General features: G+C 37.3%; 1 protein-coding gene across 2 annotated transcripts in view; it reads right to left on the reverse strand.

Moving 5' to 3' along the window:
- Nucleotides 1–14,718, reverse strand: part of dapk1 (death-associated protein kinase 1) — a 102,645-nt gene that overhangs the window by 35,102 nt on the left and 52,825 nt on the right. For both annotated transcript variants that reach the window (XM_073860698.1, XM_073860699.1), the window contains exons 10-14: nucleotides 13,678–13,767; nucleotides 13,207–13,299; nucleotides 6,402–6,521; nucleotides 4,051–4,149; nucleotides 579–677 (exon numbers count right to left, since the gene is read on the reverse strand). In XM_073860698.1, the coding sequence (XP_073716799.1) occupies nucleotides 579–677; nucleotides 4,051–4,149; nucleotides 6,402–6,521; nucleotides 13,207–13,299; nucleotides 13,678–13,767 (501 nt within the window). The remainder of the gene's footprint in view (nucleotides 1–578; nucleotides 678–4,050; nucleotides 4,150–6,401; nucleotides 6,522–13,206; nucleotides 13,300–13,677; nucleotides 13,768–14,718) is intronic.

Consider the following 14,718-nt stretch of genomic DNA (forward strand, 5'->3'; position numbering starts at 1 on the left):
ATTCTAGAATGATTCTAGAATGACCAACTACTTTCAGAGACACCCATAAGTATCTCTCTTAATAAATAAGAAAGCGTAAAAAATCATCATCTACACACAAAATGTGCCTGGTTTATGGAAGATAAGAACTGCTAAATCTGAATCATCTAAAGAGGGCAACGTTGCACTATATCTTCTAAGGTTAATGTTCAACGTGCTCCTCCTAGCAACAGTTCATGCTTTTAAAGAATTCAATTTACACCCATAATGACGCCGCCAACATTTAAAGAGTGATTCTGTTTGGCACTTCTGACCGCCTCAACAACACTTTACTCTGTGATTTCGGCTGACTGAGCACACTTCACTGAGTAGTGAGGCGGTCGACAACAGTCAACAATTATTTCATACAACGGCTAACCTCGGGCCGGTAGGTAACCATAGCAACTGCAAATTACCAATGGGAAATAAGAGAGGCGTGTGAACTCGGTGGGAAAGGTTTTCTGGAGAAAAGGTGAAGGACGGGGAAAGCCTTTGAAAAAAACCCGAATGTCCTCTCCCTGGGGTTGTGATTGCTGTGTTTATGTTTGAGATGAAGGTACCTTATCTTGGATGTCCAGAGGGCACTTCTTTTCATGCAGGAATCTCAAGGTCCCCACATGGCCATGTCGGGAGGCGTAGTAGATAGCATTGGCTCCAGTCTGAGAAACAGGATGGCATTTTTACTGAAGGTTTAGGAGTTGTTTTGGTGCTGACTCTAATGATTAGCATTTCCGCATTTATACCTTAAACCTCTCTTTAGGCATGACTACTAAAGTTTAAGTGATTACACTTCAGGGCTTCTCCTGTAAAAAAATGGGAGTTCAGGGGTAGTTTAACTCTTTCCCCGCCAGCGTTTCTTTTTTTAAAAGTTGCCAGCAAACGGCAGCATTTTTTAAGATTTTCACAAAAGTTTAATGCCTTTCAGAAAATGTTCTTCCTTAAATATATAAACATACAATTAGGGATGCTCCGATCAAGATTTTTGCAGGCCGATACCGATCACCGCTTTGTTGTCTTCGTAATCGGCCGATACCAATGCCAATACCGGCATTTTTCAAGATGATATGCAAGCTCTTTGGCGACTGTAACTGTTAAAATTTTTTCTAGAAAAAGTAATACCACAGATGTTGCCTTTGTTATATTACTTGCAGTAATTAGATATATTATTGTTTTAATAGAGAATCAAATAAAGAAGCACAACAAATATTTATTCTTCAAAAAGAAATTTAATATGCCTTTAAAAAGGTTTATGTCTGTTAAAGTAATGAAAATAAAATACTTCACAGTCTTAACTGTATGAATTAAATATACACGCATTCGTATGAAGTATAACAGTTCTTTATTGAAAAGAGCAGAGAGAGATTTTATCAAGAGATGAATTAGGTTACTGTAGCTTTAAGAAGTGAGAGAGATCGCTCTGTTCACGTGCACTGATGACAGGCTTTTGTGTGTGCGCGCGTCGGATGTACGCGGACGAGAGCAGCTGTGAGGAAAATTAAAGTTTAAAGGCTCAAAACTTTAAAACGCATGCAAATAATAAACGTTTGGCATGGATGCAATTGTCCGCAATAGATATGTGTTGTATACGCTGTTTGATGGGGATGTGAAAACGCGTTGCGCTGTTAGGACCGGAGCGCGTCCTCATAGATAATACACATATCTCTGTAAAGGCAAAGATAGAATTCCAAATCTGCATGTCGCACATGAACGACGGGTTATAAAAATGCTTGCACTGTGTAAAAATGGTCTCTAACTGCAGCCGCATTCAGGAGCCCTATGATGACAAAAGTAAACACAAAGATCGGTTCATGAAATCGGCAAATTTAGCGAGGGCCGATCGAGTCATTTAATGACGTTTTCGGACGATTGATCGGAGCATCCCTACATACCATATATCAAATGAAAGAACAGACCGTCTGCTTTCAAACAAACAAAACCGTTTTATCCTACCATCATTTATTCTCTTTTTATCACCTCTCAAATATGGGTAGGTTTCTTCGAAAATACCAAATTTAAAATAATGAGAACTATTGATAGAGATCAGAGCGATGAACAAAACATACATGGAGTTCTTACTGTTTGCCCTAAGATGTTGTGTAAGACTGCCAACTGGTGGATAATAGCGGAAATATAGATTGCTGGAAAAACTCGTCATTGGCAAGGAAGTGTTTTCTCTTAACTCATTCCCCGCCATTGACGAGTTATCTCGTCAATTAAGAGAAAACATGTTCCTGATTAGTTTTTAGGTTAATCTGTAATACCAATCCACTAGATGGCACCTTACCCAATTTATTAAAAAAACCTGAAGCAAAACATTATTTATTAATTTTACACTGTGTTTATGTTTTGATAACAACTTTCCTTCACAAAATGTGATTATTTTAGCTATTTTCCTCAAAATGTTATATTTTTGAAGAAAAATACCAATATTTAAGAGTTTATAAACAGAAAAAAATAAATATAGGATTAGGGCTGGGATAAACAATTTTTTTTAAACGATTAATCTACCGATTATTTTTTCAATGCATCGATTAATCTAACGATTCATTTTATAATTCCGATTCGACTTCGGTTCGATTCTCCATTATCTCCCCATTAATTAACTAATAGCAATTTATACATGTTGATTTTCATATCTGAATGGAAACATTTCAATATTTGTTTATTGCTCTTAAAATTTCAAAATAAAAAAGACTATACAAAATAATGCATTCTTAGTCAGAGGTAGCATTCAATAAAGCGTTTGCAGCACATACTGTGCAGTTTAGTAACGGTATAAAAATCTAAAGTTCACATTACTTTATTTTACATGCATTTATGAGCAAAACCTCTTCAATGTGCCTTTTGATGGTCAGTGTAATTTTTATAACTTGATTTGTTTAATCCACATTGTTTTCATGCTGTTCTAGTCCATGTAATAACAGATATAAATCAATTATAGACTTAAGAAGCACATACATTATTAAATCTCTTTCTCTTAAGTTTGTTAAGATAGATGAGGACTCTTACTGCTGGACAGAGAGTGAATGAAAGTGCAGTCTTCTGGCAACAGTGTGTTTTCACATATTTAATCGCTTTTTGTTAAATTGCTCAAAGTCATGACTGTTTAAAACACACTTGGCATCACATTCACGATTTTATGGTAAAATGACACTTTTTCGCGTCAATCCACGAGCATTTAAACCATAAAAAAAGCACTGTCACTTTAATTGAGCGTGAGCAGCGCAGCAAAAATAGAACCGATGCAGAAACGATCGCTCACACTGCTCATGCGGCGGGGTGCATACTTGTTAACATGGGCGCTGAAAAAAACACACGGTGCATACGCACTGCTCACACTTGCTGTGTGAAACCGGCGTGAACTGGAGCCACTCGCGTTGCTACTACTCTACAGCGCCTCCATTTTGGGTCTGACGAATCGATGCGCATATTTTGCGTTGACGTATTTTTTGCATTGACGGCGTTGATGACGTCGACGCGTTGTCCCAGCCCTAGATAGGATGAAACTTTTTTCCTTTTGTTTGTTTGTAAGCAGAGGGTCTGTTCTTTCATTTTATATATTTGTATGTTTATATATTTTCAGGAGAAAATTTTTCTGGAAGGCATTTTGTGAAACTTTTGTGAAAATGTTTTTGAGTCGTGTTGCATTACCACCTTGGGTGTGCATTATTTTCAGATAATTCAACGGCTTGTCATCAATTATTCCTTACATAATCATTAATGGTAAACAAAATTGCATTCAATGTTTACATTTAAATCTTTAAAGATTTCATACAATAAGGTTACTAATATCAAAGACACCTTGGTCCATAATTTAAGGAGTTCGAGGCTATAAAGCCCTTTGATTCTCCTGCTTTAGATAGTTTAGCTTGCTTTTGTGGCACAAATGCAACTTTTGTTGCTGACAAACATAATGCATGAAATAACCGGTGTTTGCTGCATTTAGTAAAGGCTCAGAAACAATTTGTGATATTACAAGAGAAAACAAGGTTATTAGTGCATGTACATCAATCATCTTAGAGAATGGAATACCTTATCAAGGGCTTGAATCTCTGCCCCTTTTTTCATTAACACGTCAATGATCTGGACGTTTCCACCGCCGGCAGCAGTCAGGAGTGGGGGTGTTCCATGCTGAAGTATGCACACAAACAGAAACAAAAATTGAATCAATGCATTTAGTATAACAAGGCACTAATAGCTCCTCACAGCTTTTAAAAGCATCTTTAATTCAATTTATGCCAGTTAGTGTGAACAGGCCGAGTCAAATAAGCGTGATTAATTTGAATCATTCACACAGCAGTTTTAATTGACAAAGACGGATCTCAGTAGTTGCCCAAAAATTTGAGTAAGACTGAAATAATTTCTCTAAAATGACGATCAACTCATCTAAATGAATAAATGCATGAGCTGTGGGAATAGTGCATACACACACATGCATACACAAGACACCTCTGAGCAAAGCAATTAAATGCACACTTATCTCTTTACATTAGTGAGCTGATACAAATTCAATAAACCCCTGCCCCATTCTTCACTTACACAAACACAAACACTTTTACACATCCTTACACTCTTGCAAATATCTAACATGATTAAACAATAATGGTAATTAATGCCACACGTTATTTTATTTTAAACGCTCTTAAATTCCAATAACAGGCATTGATACACATCGGCACATACCGACATTTGCTTCCAAGCTGGAGCCTACTAGCATAGCAGCAAATTTATATTGTATTAATCAATAACACAAACCAACATTGTTAACAGTATTCAGACATGTACAGTGTTGTAAATAAACCTAAACAGCTCATAATATTAAGTATGAACCTTCTGACACACAATTTCTGAGCATTTTGTTCCCCAAATTTGTGGAAAGTGCCAGCATGAGAGTCTTATGACTTTTTCTTAGTCACATGCTGAGCAGGGCTGAAAAATGCAATTCAACCACGTGCATTAATTCAGACGTCAGTGCTTCCCAGTGACACTGATATACTGATATCAGCTCAATCGAGCTCAGTCTGGCTACTGATCGCCTGGACTGACACCAAGTCACCACTTCATTTATAACATCACTCAGTCTCCATGTTTATGAGCGTAGCCGTCAGTCATTCTATCTTTTGCAGTCCCTGTATCGCCTTTATACTGTACACTCACCGAAAGGATTATTAGGTACACCATACTAATACTGTGTTTGATCCCCTTTCGCCTTCAGAAGTGCCTTAATTCTACATGTCATTGATTCAACAAGGTGCTGAAAGCATTCTTTAGAAATGTTGGCTCATATTGATAGGATAGCATCTTGCAGTTGATGGAGATTTGTGGGATGCACATCCAGGGCACGAAGCTCCCGTTCCACCACATCCCAAAGATGCTCTATAGGGTTGAGATCTGGTGACTTTGGGGGCCATTTTAGTACAATGAACTCATTGTCATGTTCAGGAAACCAATTTAAAATGATTCGAGCTTTGTGACATGGTGCATTATCCTGCTGGAAGTAGCCATCAGAGGATGTGTACATGGTGGTCATAAAGGGATGGGCATGGTCAGAAACAATGCTTAGGTGGGCCGTGGCATTTATACGATTTGCCCAATTGGCACTAAGGGGCCTAGAGTGTGCCAAGAAAACATCCTCCACACCATTACACCACCAGCCTGCACAGTGGTAACAAGGCATGATGGATGCATGTTTTCATTCTGTTAACGCCAAATTCTGACTCTACCATCTGAGTGTCTCAACAGCAATCGAGACTCATCAGAACAGTCTTCAACTGTCCAATTTTGGTGAGCTTGTGCAAATTGTAGCCTCTTTTTCCTATTTGTAGTGGAGATGAGTGACACCCGGTGGGGTCTTCTGCTGTTGTAGCCCATCTGCCTCAAGGTTGTGCGTGTTGTGGCTTCACAAATGCTTTGCTGCATACCTCGGTTGTAACGAGTGGTTATTTCAGTCAAAGTTGCTCTTTTATCAGCTTGAATCAGTCGGCTCATTCTCCTCTGACCTCTAGCATCAACAAGGCATTTTCGCCCACAGGACTGCCGCATACTGGATGTTTTTTTCCTTTTCACACCATTCTTTGTAAACACTAGAAATGGTTGTGCTTGAAAATCCCAGTAACTGAGCAGATTGTGAAATACTCACACCGACCCGTCTGGCACCAACAACCATGCCTCGCTCAAAATTGCTTAAATCACCTTTTTTTCCCATTCTGAAATTCAGTTTGGAGTTCAGGAGATTGTCTTGACCAGGACCACACCCCTAAATGCATTGAAGCAACTGCCATGTGATTGGTTGGTTAGATAATTGCATTAATGATAAATTGAACAGGTGTTCCTAATAATCCTTTAGGTGAGTGTATGTCTGTTTGTTTGTTTCTCCCTCTTACCTTGTTGGGTTGGTTGATATCATAGCTGGTCAGTGAGTCAAGTAGGTGTTTTAGGCCTGGAACATTGTCATCGTTGATTGCGTGGATGATAGCCTTCATCACAAACGAGTCTTCCTCATCCTGCCAAAAGACAAAATGTCCTTGCATGAATGAATCGAAATATTACTTTCATAATGACACTGAAATTAAAGTATCATTTAAGTGATTGCATAGTTTTCATCAGCGTAAAACATTTCGAAATGTGGTGGGGGCATATTGTAAACCTTATGAATATTAATTAGGTTATGTCATAACTGTTCAGAAGTCCTACAGTAACCAATTTACCGGTAAGTGGATGCTGCACATAAAAGGATTACTGCTGTTCACTAACATGCCTTTCGATATAGTTTGAGACACACTCAAAGAGGCAATGTATCAGCATATAGCAGGCCAAACAAGAACCTGTGCTACTCATTTGAGCTCCATGGTTCGTATATATATTCATTAAAATAAATGCTTATCTCAAATAATAAAAAAGGAAATAATATGAGCTTAGACAATACAAAAAATATTTTGAAAACTATACAATAAGCTTTGAGAGGAAAACAAGCGCAGCTTCTTGACAGTCACAGTTTGAGCAAATCCTTTTACGCTCAGTAGTACTACAGACAGTTTTATCAGCAAGTACACAGCGTGAAGTCCTAATCCTGTTGAATAATGCAGACGGGGGCGGAGCAGAGACTTTCTCCTCAATGTTCACTGCCATGTCACCCAGTCACCCCCACAGAGCAACTGATAGCTTTGACTTCTGGGTCAGAAAACACAAATACGCAGCTGGAGAGAAAACGGACTGGCTGTCATTGGCACAGCGGCGAAGCCATGCAAGCTGAGCGCACTATAGAGTAACACCCAGATAGACCCACATACATATACATTCATACTGGACAAGCATATCCAATTACACACAATACACGCACTAACATACTCTACGCACAAAAGGTAACACCCTGTACACAAAAACATCCCACGGCTTCTAAGGATATTCATGTTAGAGCCACTCGTGGATTGTGACACATGACTCCAATGTGATTTAATGTGATTATGTTTTGTTTGTAAACATCTGTGATAAGCTAAAGACAAAAAATTCTACTATCCTGTATATATGTTACCTGCTATGTACCTATCTGCTGTCAATTGTGAGTCTCCCTTTGTAATGGTAAGTACAGTATAATTTACCATCTTATTAACATGGTTCAAATTACTTTAAAGGAACAGTATGTAAGAAATTATAGTAATATATCAATTAATCATAAAATGGCCCTGATATGTCACTAGACATTAAGAAATCATGTTCATTTCAAATACTTATATCACTCACAACAGTGGTATGGCCAGGATATTGTCATTTAAAAAGTGGAGTTCAACTGATGTTTATGTTGTCATGTAGTGTTTGTTTGGTCTGATGCGCCACCCTACTTCTACCAACCAATCACAAAGTCAAAAGTGTTTTGTAATACAGGTTGCCAAATCTGCTCTAGTTACGTCGTGACAAAGTCTGAAATAAAACAAGGATTTGTATAGATTAGGGGTGCGCAGAAATTTCGGTCGGCGAAAATTTCGGCCAAAAATGGCATTATCGGTTTCGGGCCGAATCCAGACGAAAATGAATGTCAACCGCGCCCCTCCCATCTGTGCGCTAGCGCTTGGGTTTCACTCACGGTGATCAGTCGTCTCCCACTCCTCCCCTTCGTGCTCAAGCAGGTTTCACTCACGTTCGAGCTGTTTGCACGTGTCTGCAAAGATTAAGCATGTCTTGATGTGTAAACTTTAGAGAGAGGCGCGCTAATGTGTCTCATACTGTAATCCATTAACATACATTTGGCGAATAAAGCAATGAAAAACAACGTAACGTTTTTATGTGGAGGGACTGTTGCGCTGTTTGCGATTCACTCTCGGTCTCTGTATGTGCACGCGTTTAAGTGCCCTCGGTAGTGCACATACGAGAGAAACGCGTTTAAAAAAAAAACAAGGAAACATAAAATCTCGCTGTTATTGACAGGGCACATATAAACAAAATTATCTCCACAGTATTCTTTTTCTAATAAAAACATTTGTTTATGTCTTAAGTGTATGTATAGATTACAGTCAGATTAACCTACTTAAGTCTGTGTTACCTAGGTTTCCTAGGTAATCTATGTGTTGTTTTTTTGCTTGTTATATAAATAAACTACGTTTAAAGAACTTTGTTGTTATTTATTCTTAGCGGAGTTTACCGGAAGTTACGTGCGGACCGCGACAACCGCTTGTTTATGTTGTTACTGCTGAAACGGTCTATAGGAGATGCATTTGAAAGATGGAGACGGCTGTAACGGAGAAGAATTTGAATCTGCCCTGATCGCATAACGTTATGCCTTCTCCATAGTAGAAATGCTCTCTGTGCACAATTATTGAAAAACAATATGTATTGAGGATTATATTATACAAAATCCAATAGAATATCAATATTACTCATATGTAATATTGATATTCAGCTAAAAGTCATTCATCGAATTCATTTTACCAAAGCTAAACTTCATAGGTTGTTTCCCGAAAAAGATTACTCCTGTATCAGATGCTCATTTTCTCCTGCCAATCACACCAATACTTTTTTAGCTGCCCAAAACTGGCCTCATACTGGTCTTCCTTTTTTGACTTATTATTTTTTTTAAGTTATTCTTAGTTTTTAAGTATAATCGCTTGTAGAGACCGTCAATATTTTTTAATCCTCCTGAGTGGGTGGGTGTGGGGGTTTTGAATGGTAGCTATTCTGTTGTTAGTGTGATTTCTTTTTGTTTTGTTTTTCTTTTAGTTTAATGTAAAAGATAAAAGCGCAGGCAATGTTTCCTCTTTTTTTAATGTTTGTTTCTTTAATGATTTAATGTAAACTTGTCTGGATAATAAAAATTGGTTTGAAAAAAAAATATTACTCATATGTAATATGTTTGTGGACAAAAACTGCAAGTGGATGTTATATTGTGAACGTTTGGCATGGAGCAGCGGGAGTCTGGAGTTATTATGGACGTGCTGTTTCATACTAAAGGTATGATGTCATTTTATGAATGAACAATTCAGATATGACCTCATTGCATTAAATGTATTATTAATTTTGCTAGAGCATTATTTATGAAACAGCACTTCAAAATGACATCTAAACCCTTTGTAATGATATACGGCATGACAAGTTTAATACTCTTCTCTATCAATATGAAACATTGTAAACTTAATAGCTTGTAAACAAAGACTCGTCGTAAAAGGTTTAAAAGTAAAAAACGTAATGTGTAGGACTCGTCACTTGCCAGTAGCGGAGTGGCCATCGGGAGAGTCGGGACATTTCCCGGTGGGCCGGTAGTGTTTTGAGGCTGCGAGGGCTGGTCTGATAATAGTTATACATTGCAAGTTATATAGCAACCCCGTCTGGCGGCCTGATGTGCGGCCGCTTCCCGCTGGTCAAACTGTGCAGCCTCTTTGCTCAACACGTAGGCTATATAAAAGTGATCAACCTGTTCGGCAGGTCCAAGTTAATATAGGGGGATTATTGAACGGCCCCTCTCCAAATTGCATAGCCTGTCTGCATTTGATGTGAAAAGCAGCGTCGCCGAATGCCTGTTTATTGCAGTACATATGCGGTCGGATTGATCCATCAAGCGGAGACTATTTGATAACAAGTGTGGATGAAGGATGTTTACACTCTCTAGCCGGGTGGTCAGTACTTGAATGGATAAAATCAGCACATTTGCAAAGGTTTAGCTCCATATGGCTAGATATCATAAATAAAATTTAGAAGGGTAACTTGGCAGTATCACATTTTATATTTCCTTCTATTAGATTTCCATATTAATAGACGAGAGTATTCAACTTGAATATATAAATATCCTCACAACATTATTATTTCTCAAAACTTTGACAAAAATTATTTTCAAATGAACTGTATTCTTACAGTTATTCAAAGATGCACACATTATTCCAGATATGATTTGAATATTAGACGAGATTATATAATATCCACATATAAATTAACATTACAGCATAATGAAATGAATAAAAAGACAAGGAAGCAGGATTGGCATGTAAATTGTATTATTATTAGCGGGAAAAAAAGCAATATTACTGAAATAAACTCTGAGGTAATGCGCCAAACACGTTAAAACAAATAAGCAATAACCGTGGAAAAACCATTATTATCTCTCAAAACTTAGATGACAAAAATTATATTTAAAGGAAATATTCTTACAGTTATTCAAAGATGCACAAATTATTCCATATTACTCCGTTTATGAGCACATTCATCTCTGGCCTCGCTCTGTTATGTAATAGTTGATTGAGGTGCGCATCTCCGTCTTTCAACCAGGTATCATTTTGTATAGTTACTCATTTAGGAAAATTAGCCATGATTTAATGATTTTATTAATATTATGAAAATGTTTTTTGGGGGGGCAAATTGATTACGATTTGTATTACCCTAGTTTTACTACAAATAGGCTACGAGACATTTTTTTTACCACGGAGGGCCGGTGGTATACAAAATATCCTGGTAGATTTTTTGGTCCCACTCCACCCCTGTCACTTGCCATTGGATGCTTCTTGTATCAACCAGTACGTTCCTGTTGGATCCTGCAGCCTACTATCTGGCAATATACACCGCTCTACAGTAATTTGAAAGGGATTGCAGTACCATTTTTGGCCACCATCCTACATACGGTTCCTTTAAAGTTGTATTGAGTTTCTGATAAAAGGTCTCTTTACATGATATTTCAGATCTCTTGGCCAATTTGCTTTGTAAAGTAATGGACAGCAGGGAAAATAATGTTAAAATTAGGGCTGTCAAAAGATTAATCGCGATTAATCGCATCTAAAATAAAAGTTTGTGTTTACATAACATATGTGTGTGTACTGTGTCTAAATATTATGTATATATAAATACAGACACATTCAGGGAATATATTTAAGAAATATTTGCATTTAAATACTGTATATACATTTATATAATTTATATTATATATGAATATAAATATTTTATATATAAATATAATAAATTTTTCTTAAATATATACATAATTGGGTGTGTTTTTATATATGAATAATAATTATACACCATACACACACATTTGTTATGTTAACACAAACTTTTATTTTGGATGCGATTAATCGCGATTAATCTTTTAACAGCCCTAGTTAAAATAAATGAAAAGATCCCTAGCTATATAATCAAGCCAAGTTCAATATTAAAAGCAGAGTTTACCCAAAAATGACAATTCTGTCATCATTTACTCACCCTAATGTTGTTGACGGTACCCATTGACTTCCATATGAGCAAAAACAAATATTATGGTAGTCAATGGTTACGGTCAACTGTGTGCTCACCATCATTTATTAAAATATCTTCTTTTGTGTTCAACAGAATAAAGAAATTCATACAGGTTTAAAACAACATGAGGGTGAGTAAATGATGACTGAATTTCCCTTTAAAAGTGCCTAGTGAATTTGAATGAATTACGGTGAAATCCAGGCACATCCGAAGGCCAGGGGGCGCTCCCATGCAGAAACTCCCTTTGTGCCACGGAAGAAGTAGCATTACGAATGCTATTCCAGGAAATGTCTAAATGCATATTTATATCACTGTTCTTCAAATTGTTTCAGGTATTTTCATGATAATAAAGAATATTTTAAATGATTTGGTTTTTACGAGTGTTGCTTTTTTAAATGCACGCCACAAACGACTCCAACTCGTCATGACCCCAGATTGACAAGGACCTCCCACCGACCAAATGCCGTAGTATACGCACAAAGAATCGCACCCTTGCGATTCAGAATCGACTCCAGACAGGCATTTTTAATGGGACACACGGTTGAATCGTTACATCCCTACAGAAAAGACCAATAAAATTGTCAGTGTGGCATCTGTGTGAACTTAAACAAGTCCTGTAATTGTTTTTGGGAAAGGGGACCTAGTAACATTGCTGTCCTGGGTGAAAAAAAGTAAAAAAACAATGGCATAAGGGGCGTGTTGTAGTAAGGACAGGTGTGTCAGTCAATCGTTCAATTGCTTTGACGCAGAGGTTTTAAATGCAGATCAACATTCATGACGAGAAATGTCTGCAAACTGGAATAAAGAAAAAAATCAGGGAGCACATCACTTTCCGTGAGAAAACTGAGATCGTTCACCTGCAAAAATGAACATCATGCACTAGTTCATGATAAAAAAAAAGTTTTGCGAAAGAGAAATCGCAGATAATAAGAAAATAAAGTCGCTGCGGACAAAATCCACGACTAGAAACAGAACGACTAGAAGTCACGTTACGCCATGTGTCTTTATGGGATATGTGTAAATGCAAAATCATTGGCAGTGTGAATGAATCAAAATCAAATTATCCCTGGACACATTGTCCATGTATTTTCTGCGATCTGTGTGTGAAAAGGTCTTTAGTCTGTGTGCGAGTCTCTCTTTATGTTCAGGTGTGTGGGAGGCTACAGAAACTCATTAGCGCTGACTCTGTTTCTCTCTATAAAGACCGAGCATTTAAGCACTCAGACACACTGGCTTCCTCTGCTGTAGTCAGGCTTTATGCTCTTCCTTTTTACTCTTCCCTTTTACCAGTTTGCTGCCAAGGAGACGAGTTTGTGCTTGTTTGCTATTTTGTGTATCTGCCTGAACTTGGAAACTGGGTTTGTAATGCAGAAGCTTCAACACAAATTGTGTCTGCCACTCATCTCCCCACATGCCGGTTAATGTTTAAGTGTAACTCAGGGATATAATGATAATAAATGGTGACTAAACATGAGCTCTTACCAGTGTGTCATCACTGCGTGCTACACTCATGTTGCTTCTGGACAGAAAGGAGCGGGAGAGCCGGTTACACAGCGAGATGAGGCGAACCGATTGCTGAGAAAGAGAGATAAAACAAACAAACTATATAAAAGCATATTCATAACACCTGCCCCCGTGTTTTTTTTATTTTATAGCATCAAACCCAGCAATTACAATCTTGTTAAATTGAAATAAGATGTAATAAAGATAAGCCTTCAAATTCAAACATGTAGTCTGCTTATTATGTGTTTTTAAGAAATTACTGTAATACTACGCTTAAGAGCAGTGCAATTGTGTGCAAGGTTGATTATTGTTTTATAGAGGTGAGGGTTTGTTTTGTATACTTTAAATAGCATGTGGAGACAAAATGACTTAGTTTTACTATGGTACCTAATGCTGATTCCTCTGAAAGCATTATTAAATTCACATTTAGATAAAATATTTGCAAATTACCTTCCACTTTCTTCGTGCAGCAAATTTCTTGAATTTTTCCATGTTCACAGCTGACTCTTTACGGCTCAGTGCCTGCTGCGTGTCCTTTGGCTAAAGAAGAAAACAAATTATCAGGACATATTTAATACATTTAAGCCAGTGGTTCTCAAACGTTTTGGTGTGACCCACCCCCCATGTAGGGTGCATTCCTCAGTGCCCCCAAAGACCATTCATGACATAAAACGTAGAATATTAATTAAACAAAAAATATTAAATGATGCAATGTTGCGCTGTTTAGTAGCCTTATTTGTCTAAGGTTTAAAGAGGACATATCATAAACATATCATGGACTTTATCCATGTTTAAGTGCTATAATTGTGTCCCCAGTGCTTCTATGTAACCTAAAAAATGTGAAAAAGATAAACCCAGTAACTTAGTTTTGGTAAACCATTCTCTGCAAGCATGTGAAAAAATAGCTCAATTGGCTCCCCTTGTGATGTCAGAAGCAGTGTTGTTTTTGGCAGCCCTTTTTGTTTTAGTCTTAGTCTTTTGGATGAAAATGCTTTTTAGTTTTAGTCACATTTTAGTAACTTGATAGTTTTAGTCAAGTTTTAGTCGATGAAAACACGAAAAGGTTTTAGTCAAGTTTTAGTCGATGAAACCACGAAAAGGTTTTAGTTAAGTTTAAGTCAATTTTAGTAATAAAAGTAGTCTTTAACAAATTAATTTAGGTTAAAAAGGTTTGAAAATGTGCTTAGGTTTGACAAGTAGATACATGTAAAACCTTAAGCTTACCATGAAATGTGTCACAAGCCTATTGTCGAGTAAAATTTAATGTATATGATATGTTAACAGCGTGACTTGTTAGTTACCCTAGTCAAAAGATTAGAAGTTAAAAAAATCAGCGTGATGAGCCTTCAGGTGCCGCTTGAGGTTGGTGGTATTCTTCCCACCTAGTTTGTGGCCACATTTTCCGTCGTCTCCCAATATGCATTCCGTTTTTCTCTCTGATGGATTATACTGAAAGTATATCCATAAGTAATTTCGTCGTTTCCGTTTATT

The sequence above is a fragment of the Misgurnus anguillicaudatus genome, chromosome 22 (assembly GCF_027580225.2).
Source record: "Misgurnus anguillicaudatus chromosome 22, ASM2758022v2, whole genome shotgun sequence".
NCBI classification, from domain to species: Eukaryota; Metazoa; Chordata; class Actinopteri; order Cypriniformes; family Cobitidae; genus Misgurnus; species Misgurnus anguillicaudatus.